At 37.2% G+C, this 13,693-nt stretch overlaps 1 protein-coding gene across 4 annotated transcripts in view; it reads right to left on the minus strand.

Annotated features, from left to right (window-relative positions):
• FMN1 (formin 1) overlaps positions 1–13,693 on the minus strand; it is a 458,403-nt gene that overhangs the window by 148,778 nt on the left and 295,932 nt on the right. For all 4 annotated transcript variants that reach the window (XM_066277223.1, XM_066277221.1, XM_066277222.1 and 1 more), the window contains one exon: positions 4,889–4,976. In XM_066277223.1, coding sequence (XP_066133320.1) covers positions 4,889–4,976 — 88 coding nt within the window. The remainder of the gene's footprint in view (positions 1–4,888; positions 4,977–13,693) is intronic.

Genomic DNA, 13,693 nt, shown 5'->3' on the forward strand with positions numbered 1-13,693 from the left:
GAAGACAGTGATTCATCATCAGACACAGAGGAGGACAAACTAATGGGTGGGAGTTTTAACAGTGATGAGGAGTTGTATGAATTTTATGATGAATAAAACTTGAGTTCAATAAGTTTATAAAATACATTTTTCTTTTAAACTTTGGGCCCAAAATTAAGGTGCATCTTATACATGGGAGCATCTTATACCTGGGGAAATACGGTAGCTGTAGCAATTCTCTCTTCAAATATCCCTTGTATACAGTCTCCTTCTCTACATTTCTACAGACACAGCTTTAGTTCTGGCTTTCAGCAGTTATCTCAATAACCACAATCCCTTTCTAAGAGATTTATCCATTTCCATTACTTAATTTTTTTACTCATTCAACAGATACTCAATGATCATTACCCAGGTATCAGGCACAGTCCAAGGTACTAGGGACACATAAGTGAGCAATCTCTCCTGTGGAGAGTATATTCTGGAGACAAACATAAATGAGAACATAAGTAGATGAACAAATAAAATATTAAGTGCTGTGTAGAATAGAAGAGAATTAACTTAGGGTGATTTAAATTAGGGTGGAGGGATCTGTAAAGGCCTCTTTGAAATGATACTTAAGCTAAAACCTAATAAAGAAAAGAAGTGAGCTCTGGAGAATGAGGTGGAAAAGTATTTTAACAGAGTGAAGGTGCAGTGCTGTTCATTTAAAACAGGTTGTGCCTTCCAAGACTCCGAGAAGAGAAAGACTATGGCCCTTTTAAGGGCAGCAGGAGGGAAGGCAGGCAGGCCAGCTGTGGTAGGAGATACCTGCCGTGGCCAGAGCATGGAGGCCTTGGAGGCCATTCCACAGCCCTAAAGGTAAGAGATTTCTGCATTCAAATCAGATCACAGTACTGCTTGTCTTAAATTCTGTCTCCTTCTCACTGATGGAATAATGTCCAAATTCTGCATGCTGAGATGGAGAGCCCTTCCTGTGCTGGATGTCGCTTGCCTTTCTAACCCTGTGCCCTGAAATAACACCTTCCTATGCAATCTGTGCACTCAAGCTGTACCTCCTCTGCGCATGTCTGCTTTCCACCGGGAAGCTCCTTCTGTGTGTGATAACCAGTTGACCCTCTAAGACTCATCTGAAGTTTTATAGGTAGAGACAAGATATTGTCTTGTTATTTCATATGCAACTCTACTGTAATCTTGGGCGGCTTTTTCCATCTCTCCCACTATCCTGTGAACTCTTGAGAATGTTAAGAGTCTGGATATTATGTATTGTGGTTGTCATGGTGCCTGATACAGAACTGATCTTCAAAACATGTTTCCTGAGGGAGGGAAGGAGGGAAGGAGGGAAGGAGGGAGGGAGGGAGAGAGGGAGGGAAGGGAGAAGGGAGGGAGGAAAGGAAGGAGGGAGGGAAGAAAGAAAGGAAGGAAGGAAGGAAGAAGGGAGGGCTGGAGGAAAGTTTTGTCCAAATGCACCAATGGAATTACATGATATTCAGATTCCATCTAGTCTACAGTTTAGTTTTATTTAAATAAAATAAAATTTAAAAAATATTTTATTGAATGACTTTTATATATGATACATTAGCCCAATTAGTTGTAAACAATGCTTAATTATCAGAGAAAATCTTAGTAAAGAAATGCAACATGACATAATAGAATAGACATTGGTTCTCTACTTGCAGTTGAAGACCTTGAGGCATAGAGTCCCCAGATTCGACTTCTCAAATACACATTACAGGCAGTATGTAGTGGACAATGGAGAAGTGCCCACCTTATAAATGAGTAAAACACAGTTGCTTTTAAAAACTTGAACCAGTAAAAAGTGGATTATCTATCCGTGTGAGGTAACTGTGGATTGAAATACCCCAAATTATTACCTAGGGGACCAATTTGTAATCTTAAAGGGAAAATGGCATAAACAATATATATATATTATATATATAATATAATATATATATATATAAAAAGCCAAGCCAGGAAGAGTGTTGTGGAGGTAATAGTGAACAGATATGATTGATATTTTCACCATGACAAAGAAAATTCTACAAGTGTGGTTTATACATTAGCACCTTGTGAGTTTGAAAAGTGCAAGTTAGTGTATTTGTCTTTGTGCATTCATTGACAAAGATGAATATATGACCAGAAGGCTGAAGAAGAGTCTCTGAACTGTGGTCATTTCTCCACAGCTGCTGTGCTCTGTGACTTTGCCTGGCTGCCGCAGGCCTGCCCAATCAGGTCACACACACTGAAGCCACACCCTCTTATAGTAAAACAAATTTTTAGGCCAGTGTCAGTATAGGGAGTCCTTTCATCAGTATAGCAACACAAGGCCAAGTGCATTCCATTCACTACCAGACATGGACTCAGAATGAAATGTAGCTGACATAGCCTGGCTCCTAGGTGACCTTTGGATGCCAGTGTCAGTCAAATGATTCTGAAGAAAAATTAAGTTCAGGTTATGTTTCTATATTCATCTGGAATGCACTACTAAATGCAGACATGAACTGGAGCTTAGGAGCCAACTCTGTGGTAGATTACAGAGGTACCTGAAGCAGGAGAATACTAAAATGGAGCCCACAAATCCTAGAAGTCTGTATTGCTACAATCGACATTTCCAACACTAAAATGTATGTTCACTTCTGCTTCACATGAGCATGTTCTTGTCCAGAGTAGAATATTGAAAAGTCTCTTATCCAACTCACACAGTGAACATTCAATCCAACAAGGGTGGACATCCATACAAAGGTTTCCAGTCCTAAATTGGTAACTGGAATATCACATGACTGGAATGATATCATATGTAATCTGATATACTACAGCAGGGCATGCCTAAAAAGAACTGAATAAAGTCTAAGGTGCTGTTGCCATTGTGAAAACTTGTATCCAGATTGCTATACATCACAGTGGTGAAACCAAGCATACTAGGTTTTCACCAGGCTTATGAAGAAGAATGCTAGTGTTTAGGGCAAGGCTGTGCCACTGAACCTGAAGACTTGCTTTCTAATTTCAATGACTGCATCAAAAATGTTAGTCGCTTTGACATAAGACTATAAACTTCCCTACTGATATTCTTTTGTTTTGTACTTTCATTTAAATATATTGTCTTAGCATCACAATTTTCTGGTTTGAATTTACCCCAAATTCAATTCTTCTCAAAGACCCAAAACCTAATGTTACTAAAGCACTCCTTTCTAATTTCCATGGTGGACATTTTTACCCACTCTTTTCTGCCCCTAATTCAAATCAATTACCGCAACATTTTTGGAGGTTAATATTCACACATATGTATTTAGTCCTAATATTGAGCTCAAATACTAAAAATAGACAGTGTGTTTGAATATGTTATGACTATTTCCAATTCAGGATATTTTTAGTTTTATGTGGAATTTTTAATGTTGGCAATCAAGCAATAATTGAAGCCCTCAGCAAAGCTCCTTTGAGAGGAAACCTAGTGTGAAAGTATTGTAAGCGCCTTTCAGTTCAGGACCTGTGGGAGCCTTCCGCTGGGCACCAGTGAAAAGTAACTGTGGCAACAAGACTACAACCTCAAGGGCACAGAGGGGTGAGAGTGTCTCCACGGGTAAACCCGTGCAATTTCTACTGAAAGTGTCTACAAAAGATTGCATTACTACTTAGAAAATATTGTTGGTGACGTGTTGGAGATTTACATTTAATTGATTACTGAGAAAGGGGAGTATCGCTTCCCTGCAAGACACAGATTTCAAAAGATAAGATGGCTTTTGGGCTATGTTTCTACAGACTAAGGAAAATATATATGACATTTCCTCTCTTTAAATGTCTCATTTCAAACTGGGCCAAAGACAACCAAATTGAAATAGCGTCATTTGAAAAAAAGGAGGAATTAAGAAGCAATGACATAACAAGTGGATGAAGAAAAGCATTTCTCCACATTAGTACCCCAACTCATGAAGAAATGATGGAATTTATGTATTATTGTTTTGAAAACTTCTAATAAAATAATGAATCTAAGCAAAGGTCATTAGTAATCACTAACAGCAGAGACAAGCAGATAGAATGTACTTCTTGACAGAATATGCAATAGCATCTATAAAGGAGTCTTCCTCCACTCAGATTACATCTCCAGATCAAACTAACAGCTTACAAGGAACCTCAGGGGACAGAACATAGTAAGTAAAAACATGGCAGTACAATCAGCAAAATCTTGTGGGAAACTCAACAGAACAAGTGACATGGTTTCTTCAAAAAAATTAATGACATAGGAAAATAAGATGGATGGTAGAAACCTCTAGATTAAAAGAAACCTGAGAGACACATCAAAGGCAATGCATAACATTTGTTTGGGTCCTCAATCAGACTAACTGTAAACAGAAGGATGAATTAGTGAGTATACAGACAATCAGGGAAATTAGAACTACATATTTGATATTGAGAAATCACGGTCAATGTTTTTAAGTGCATAATGGCGCTTGAGTTGTGCTTGAAAGAGTGCCCTTATCTTTTAGCCACATACTAACATTTTTAGCAGATGAATCATATCTGAGTTTTGCTTCATAATAATCTAGTTGGTGAAAAAGAAGTGCTTCAGATAAAATAAGAGTGAACTGATTGTTTTGTAGCTAGGTAGTGGCACATAGAATTAACTGTGGCAAACTGATTTTTTATTTATTACTTCTAGAGAGAGAGGAAGGAAGGAAGAGAGAGAGAGGGAGAACATCAACTTGCTGTTCCACCAATCATGCCATCATTCATTGATTCTCGTATGTGCCTTGACTGGAGATTGAACCCACAACCTCAGCATGTCAGGAAGATCCTCCAATCAACTGAGCTACCTGGCCAGGGTTGGCATACTAATTTTCTTTATGTTCGAAATCTTTCACAATAAAATGCTGAAAAAAATGAAAAGCTGGAAAAGAAGATGTTGGGGAACACTTACCCTGTTGGATATCCTTCATTTCTAAATGCAAACTAGATATCAAGATTCCCACAGTTTGAGATCGTTTTCCATCCAATAATTTGATGATCTGGAATTTAGAAAGAAAATTAACACAAGCTCAAATGACCATGCAATCTTTCAGAAGCATATCAAAAAACAATGAGATTTTTAGATACTCTGATTAAACTAAATTGATGCTATAGTCACTCCATTTTAATAACCATTTAATTTAAAAGTAACTTATTCACACAAAAAATAAAAGTAACTTATTCACAACTATAATTACTTTAGAAGAAAAAAAACCCCACCCTAAAGCCCACCAGTCTAATAGGAGCACTAAAATCTTTATAATATTTTACTCTAATCTTTCATTCAAACACATCTTAGCTAAGTTGTAATGGCACTATGTCGCAATTTTATATCTAACATTTTTACTTATCATTGCCCTATTTTCATGTTGCTACTTTTTATGTCACTTCATAGGCTCCATTCTTGGCTGTATCATCTGCTGAGTGGTTTAGGGAAAAAGTCAATATGATCCTGACTCAGCAGATATCAGTGATATGGCCTTGGAAAAGTGACTTAACTGCTAGGTATTCAACATTTTCATCAAGAAGTAGGGCTGACTGGCTTAGCTTGTACATTTATTCTAGAAATTAAAAGACAATGTATGTGAAATACCTAATATAGTTCTTGATATAAATTATTTAAATACATTTTCCCTGTTGTGGAGAGTTAGGTTGCTTTATATTTGTGCTATTATTATTATTATTATTATTATTATTATTATTTTACAGGGACAAAGAGAGTCAGAGAGAGGGATAGATAGGGACAGACAGACAGAAACGAAGAGAGATGAGAAGCATCAATCATCAGTTTTTTTGTTGCGACACCTTAGTTGTTCATTGATTGCTTTCTTGTATGTGCCTTGACTGTGGGCCTTCAGCAGACCGAGTAACCACTTGCTCAAGCCAGCGATCTTGGGTCCAAGCTGGTGAGCTATTTTGCTCAAGCCAGATGAGCCCACGCTCAAGCTGGCAACCTCGGGGTCTTGAACCTGGGTCCTTCCGCATCCCAGTCAGATGCTCTATCCACTGCGCCACCGCCTGGTCAGGCTATTTGTGCTATTATTAATACAGGGTGAGGCAAACATAGGTTTATAGTTGTATTTTCATGTGGAAAATAATATAATAATTAATAAATAGTAATATAAGAATAAACTGTTTTGCATACTCACAACTGTAGACCTACTTCTGCCCTACCCTGCATAGGCAATACAGTACTTTGTACATAAAATTTTAAATTGTTTAAAATTATTCTTTTACAATAATATATATCTATATCAAAATTTCACTTTTTTTTTTTTAGAAATTCCAAATACTTCACTGCCGGTAATTTCAATCTTTATAAGACTGTTCCATGAAGAGCTCGTCATAGTTTTGTTTCTCTAAACCTAGTAAGTTCCCAATAACCAAATCCATTCCTAAGAACATATCACACAGTGGTCACTAAGAAAAAAAGTTGTCTTTACCGTCATATAGCATGGCTACAAAAATCGGTATGACATGCATTCAAAACATCACCACATCTTGTGTTTGAATGCACGTTCCTGAGTAAAATACAAGCTAAACTAAATAGCTATGCTTCTTCTCCCAGCAACACCCTTATAAACTTACCAAAATATAGTGAAGACAAGATTAAACAGTAACTAACACCTACATGTACATTAGTACTAGCTGAGTTTTGCTGGTTAAACAATAAGATACTATGAGTTTGTTCCAACCAATATTGTCTAATCATGCAACTTGTCTACGTATCAACTGATCAATTCTGAATCAGTTATTGCCAGCCCTTTGCCCTTACTTTCTCTGTGCTACTTTTATAAAACTATCAGAACAAAACATAGTAAATATCAGAACAAAACATAGTAAATACCAAGCTTTGATCAAGAGGAAAATCTGAGTTTTCAGTCTAATATATTTAATAATTTTATTATTTAATAATCAGTCTAATATGTTTAATAATTTCAACATTACCCTTAGATAAAGATCCTGGGGGATACAGAATGTCAAGAGTTTTAAAGAAATAAGAAAAAAACTTGGTATTTTTTACTTATTTTTTACACAAAAGCAAAAGAAGAGGAGGAAAAGATGATGTATAATCAAACATCTTTTAAAATACAACTTTTGGCTTTTTCTTAGCTAGAGAACACTAATTTCAAGTGAAATGATTTTTAAGAGTCCAGTACAAAATTAAGAAGACACACATAAGTTTTAACTAAATATTCAGGCATGCCTTTATTCGTCCAACAAATATCTGCTGTGGCACTGCTCTGGACCCTGGAGATGCAGAGGTGACAAGCTGATCAGGTCCTTGCCCTCATCAAGTCTGCAGAGCATAGCGATTTTTTAAAAGTTCTGAAAAGAACTGAAAAGGCAAATAAAACCACCACCTGAACTAACTGCAAAACAAAGTCAAAAGAAGAAAGGCTTTGGGAATTGACTAGATTTATTTTTCAATGTCTAGGATAGTGACTGATACAATGCTGGCTATGACATACACATGGATGTCAAAGAGACAGGCACAGGAATCAAATTTATGACAATATCACATCTGGGTAGCTAAGATTTTTTCAAAAAAACATTCTCCAAGCTTTCCAGTGGAATTCTAAAAACCATGGGCAATACATTCTAGCTATAGGGCAGACGAGGTTCAAATGCTAGTTTTGTAATAGCTAATTAAAAGAAGGCAAGAAAGCAACACAGAAAGAGAAAGAGAGGGAGATGAGAGAGGGAAGAGAGAGAGAGAGAGAGAGAGAGAGAGAGAGAGATCGTCTGTCATCGGGAAAATCAAGCAAATCCATCCCCACTTCATTGCTCAATCAGGCTAAACTGTGGAAAGGATGTCACCACAGTCAGTTTTCCTTGCAATTCTGTCTAATGACTGGGCATGGGGTTTGTTTAGAAAGAGAAGGTCTGCTAAATTTAGTTGGACTAAAAACTTTTAAGAGTTTTCTGAAATGTGATGATGTCTCCTAAAAAGGGCATAAGCAGCAGTAAGTCAAAGCATTTATATTCTCTTCCCTATTTGTGTCAAATTTCTCTGCCTACTTCCGACATTTTAAAAAATGTGCTTCTAAGTTTCCATGTAGTCTTTCTCCAAATGTGAAGTAATACTAGGTTTCTCAAAACCAGCTAAAATGGTAGAAACGGAATGGACACTGAATGGATTTATATCCTAAGCTCTTATAGTTTCTTTCTCCCCAAGGCTTGAAAGAACAACATGAAATCTATCCTACTAACAATTTTTTAAATGTACAGTACAGTATTGTTAACTGCCCGCACAATGCTAAACTCTAGGCCCACTGAACAGATGTTCCCCATTTCCTTCCCCCCAGCCCTCAGTAGCTTTCTGCTTCTATGAGTGTGACTGCTTAGACACTCACGTACAGGGAACCACGCAGGATTTGTCCTGCAACCGCTGGCTTCATTTAGTGTAATGTCCATGAGGTTCATCCATGTTGTAGCGTGTGACGTAATTACCTTCCTAAGGCTGAATACTATTTCATTGAATGTGTGTGGGGGGCTATATAGACACATATACTGTATATCATAAATATGTGCATCTGTATTTATACCAGGACCATGCTGCTGTTTAGAAGTTAGAAAGAGAAGGATAATATCAAATTACAAAAAAAAAAAAAAAATAGAAGAGAGGGTTAAAACAACAAAAAGTAGAATAAATACATGTATATTAAAATACTTGGAAGTCCAATTCACAAAATGACTAAAAGGAGGAAAACAACACATCTGACTAATAAACAGACCAAATGGGAATCCAGTCAGCTAAAAATCTATCCAAGACTTGAGTTACATACTCAGATATTTCTGAAATTGTATAAAGATTGGACCCAGTAGGATTTGAGGAAAAGGTGTTGGGGCAGAGAGAAAGAGGAAAAAGGAAATTTGAGAACTAAAAGGGAGAAAAAGGGAGAGAGGTGCTTTTTAGGCTCCCTGGTCATGTCTTAGCCAACCTCATCAGGGAAGCAAAGACTGGAACAAAGAGGGGTTCCTTTACTGAACACACATTTGTCCAATGACTCCCACTGGCCAGGTATTGAGCTCAGAATTGAAGATGTATAAAGTTCTGGAGAGTTGAAAAGTTCACAGAGATAATTGTTCTGTTTCATGTGTGTATGTGTATGTGGGTGTGCATGTGTGTAAATTTTATATTTTTATTTATAATTGTGGAAATTGCTTATTGTAATAAAAACATATATACTACTCTGAATGCAAACAAGTAAAAGGTGAAATGCTCTCTCATCCCCTAAACTACCCAGCTACCATCACTAGCACGGGGGGTTGTCCCATTCCAGATTTAAACATGTGAGCTTGCCCACACATGTGTAGGGTTTTATCTTCATAAAAGTGGTAATATATTTTTTTCTGCAACTCCCCCTGCCCCCATTCTGAATCTTTTTTTTCTTTCATAAATACATTATTGATCTCTTCCATATCAGTACAGGCTGAGCCTCTTCTAAGTCTGACACATAATTTAAGTTTTCCTCAATTGATAGACATTCAGAAATTCTACATATTTAGTCAATTTTAAACAAAGCTACAATGAAAAACCAAACCATGGAGATACATCTTTAGTCACTTGAGCTTGTATTTAGATAAAACAGATCTATAGAAGCTGTTTAAACAACATGTCTATCTTAAATTTTAACAAATATTGCCAGTTGTTTCTAATAGGTGGTATTAATTTATACTCCTATCGAGTATTTGAAAATGACTATTTTCCTTTTCTGTCACCCACTGTGGGTATTATAAATTTAAAAATTTTGGCCAAAATGATAGGTAAAATGTTTTTTCGCTGTTCTGCACTTTAACATTTGGCTATTTATTGGTCTTATGTTCTTATGAGTTGTCCTTCTATTACTTTTTCTTTTTTTCCAATTATTAGATCTCATAAGCTGGTATAATGCAGAGAAATTTAAATAAGGACATAGCTCATATAATTTTACTCACATTTCAAATATAAAACAGAAAGCAACAAATGACTAAACAAGACAAACAAAAACTTATTGACACAGAACAGTATGGTGGTTGCCAGAGGGGGAGGGGTGGGAGTAGTAATGGGAAAACAGAGTCAAATTTTAGGTGGTGGGCACACAACACAATGTGTAGATCATGTATTATAGAAATGTACACTTGAGGCCCTGTTCAAGTAGCTCAATTGTTTAAAGCATCGTCCCAACATGCCAAGATTGTGGGTTCGATCCCTGGTGAGGGCACATATAAGAATCAACCAAAGATGGCATGAATAAGTGTAACAAGTCAATGTTTCTCTCCCTCTCTCCCTCTTTCTCTCTCTCTCTGTCTCTCTCCCTTCCTCTTTCTCTAGAAATCAATAAATTTTAAAAAGGAAATGAACATCTGAAACCTGTATAAACTTATTAACCAATGTCATCGCAATAAATTTTTTTAAAAAAGGAGCACCTAGCTGAATTGCAGGAAGAAAGAGATATATGCAGAGATGGCTGTGGATAAGGGGCATTTTCTAAGGGAAAGAGAGTAAAGAGAACAACTTTCTATTGCAGCCCTACTAAGAGCTAAGTATTGTGCTCCTTGGAACCAAGCTAATCCAGATGGACAATTGTGAATTGGGGGCAATGAGTATAACATTACAAACTTATTTCTTAGTGTTCTTCCCTGTGGATTTCTAAAGCAATAATAAAACTTCATGCTTAAGGGTCCTGAACAGTGAGTATAGTTACATCACCTCTAGAGCATTCAAAGCAAGACACACAGAATAGAAGAATACCTTGTTCTGTTAATCCAACACTCTTTTCTGATATCTGTGATCAAATCTCACAATTTCTTACCTAGATATATACCTATCATCTGAGGTATTTACTTTCACAACAGAGTGGTTAGGAAGAAAGCATTAAGAAGAGGGGAAAAAAAAAAAGAATAAAAATAAATAATGGAGAGAATGAACAGGAAAAAATACCAAAGATTTAGAACATAACAAAACAGGTTTTTAAAAGGATGTTCAATTAGTTATTAACCAAGAATTATGACATCATTAAAAATATACATATATTTAGAATCATTGTAACATTTCAAATAACCAGATATAATTTACGTAGAATCTTCTCTTAACTGACAATCCCCTTGTCTTCTTTTTATTGCACTATATGCATTCTTGGTAAGCAAACTTCTAAACAGATAAAGTGAACTTCAAAAATTTCTGTCTGGGCCATGGCTGGTTTTCTCAGTGGATAGAGTGTCGGCCCAGCACGCAGACATCCTAGGTTTGAGTCCTGGTCAGGACACACACAAGAAGTGACCATTTGCTTCTCTCCCCCTCTCTCTCCCTCTTCTCTCTCTCTTCCCTTCTAGCAGCCAGTGTCTCGATTGGTTTGAGCGTTAGCCCTGGGCACTGAGGATAACTAGGTTGATTTGAGCATCAGCCCCAGACAGGGGTTGCCAGGTAGATCCTGGTCAGGGTGCATGCAGGAGTTTATCTCTCTATCTCCCTTCTTCTCACTTAAAAAAAGAAATTTCTTTGAAGAGAAAGTACATACAACAACAACAACAAAATAAATTATACTGCATATTAATTTTCTCCAATCCACTAGCTTCTCTAATATGTTCTGGGCTTGAAAAAAATCAAACTCAATCACTTATACCTTCCATATTCATAGTACTAAAGAATGTGAACTGGCAATCACAATGATTATCTGAAAAAGTCTTAGAATTCTAAGTTGCCTGAGATTGTTTGATACTCAACAGCTGCCATTATAGTAAGAAATTTAACTAATATATTACCACAGTACATTATATATAAAATTTATGTTAAATTATTTATTAATTCAAAAATTTAATTAATCAGCACCAACCCATTCTTTCAGCATTCAGGTTGTTAATCCTTGGTATTATTTTAACAGTTTTAAAAGTTGTCTGGCCCAAGTCAAGAGTTTCCAGCAACCAAGTAGATATATAACTAAAAACTAAGAGTTACAGCCATAAAACGATGGCCTTGCCTACAGCTTCCAGCGTTAGCATGCTGAGCTGCCATGGTTCTGTGGCCAAGTATGGAAAGGAACTGCCATCATAGTCTGCTGACTGGTTGTTAAGAGAAAAGTCAGGAGATGAGCCTCCTATTTCTAGGTCTACCCTGACTCTTCATCACATCAATGCTGAAACACATTCTAACTCAACAGTAGTCACAAAATGTAGACTCTTAAGTTAGTACTGTGAGGGTTGTCAAGAGTAAAAGTAATAATCTATAGGTAGACACGTATATGAATATATACACACACACACACACACACACACACACATCTCCATTCAATGGGAGACCAGAGAATAGTTTATAGGGAGACATAAATGAGTCTGATACAAGGGAGTTATTTATAGTAATCAATTAACTTAAAAAGTTTAATTATTCTTAGGTCTATTATTCTTAAAAATTCCAGGACTCCTTGAAAGGTGAAGCTATAGAATGAGAAGGCTGTTTCAGGCACAGTCTTCCATTGAAGAAGCTGAATGTGTTCTCAGAAGTGTTACATTCACTTCTCGAAACAGAAGTCCTGGTCTCACTTTCTGAAGGTCTCCCCATACTGGAGAGCTGAGTGATAAGCTCTGCAGACCATGAACCCCGAACGGTTCTGTAACTTCTATTCTGGTTATTCCTACATAAGGGGCTCTATCCATTCTGCACAGCCGCCAGGGTGAAGGTGCTTCTAGGCACTAAGGCCAGGCAGCAGTGGGGGCTTTCACCCTGAGGCCAGTCCACCACATTTGATTGTTGGATATTGGTAGGAGTCCTGACTTTATTACTCCACAGCTTCCTAATATGTCTTTCAAATGAATGATTTCCCAAGTATCTGTGGGTTCAGTAGGCAAAGTTATGCCTTGTAGCTCCCAAAATGACTTCCTTCCACGTGGGTTCTTTAGGAAAGAAAGGGCCCACTCCAGGCTATTCAAGGAAGACCTTTCAGAAAACATTTATGGGAAAGAGTCTGAGTACTTGTAAAAGTTTGCTTGCCCGATGTGTGCTCTGGTTGAAGTGGGTTTTGGAATCATTTAACCCTTAGCACTGAAGAAACCTGCCAATGTTGCCTAACTTATCTTTCTGTCCTTGGATTGGCCCAGAAGCCCAGATGGACTCTACTTGAGAAGAATGTTCATGCTTCCTTTTTTTTTTTTTTAACAGAGACAAAGAGAGTCAGAGAGAAGGATATACAGGGACAGACAGACAGGAATGGAGAGAGATGAGAAGCATCAATCATTAGTTTTTTGTTGCGACACCTTAGTTGTTCATTGATTGCTTTCTCATATGTGCCTTGACCGTGGGGCTACAGCAGACCGAGTAACCCCTTGCTCAAGCCAGCGACCTTGGGTCCAAGCTGGTGAGCTTTTGCTCAAACTAGATGAGCTCGCACTCAAGCTGGCGACCTCGGGGTCTCGAACCTGGGTCTTCCGCATCCCAGTCTGACACTCTATCCACTGCGCCACTGCCTGGTCAGGCCATGCTTTCAAATTTAAAAATGAATATGGTTACATTTCATACAAGGTAGACATATTTATAGCCATTTTCTATCACCAAACAAACAAAACCCAGCCCCACCTCAGCTAATTATAAACATGACCTTAACTCTTCATATTATTTCTATTCTATGGCTACTCCCAATACCCATTTTTCATTCAAAGAATGTCCTCACATGCATATTACTTGATTTTTTTAATTCTCAAAATAATTTTCTAGTATTAAGCAACTTCTGGCACTAAAGCA

The sequence above is a fragment of the Saccopteryx bilineata genome, chromosome 4, assembly GCF_036850765.1.
Source record: "Saccopteryx bilineata isolate mSacBil1 chromosome 4, mSacBil1_pri_phased_curated, whole genome shotgun sequence".
Classification (NCBI taxonomy): Eukaryota; Metazoa; Chordata; class Mammalia; order Chiroptera; family Emballonuridae; genus Saccopteryx; species Saccopteryx bilineata.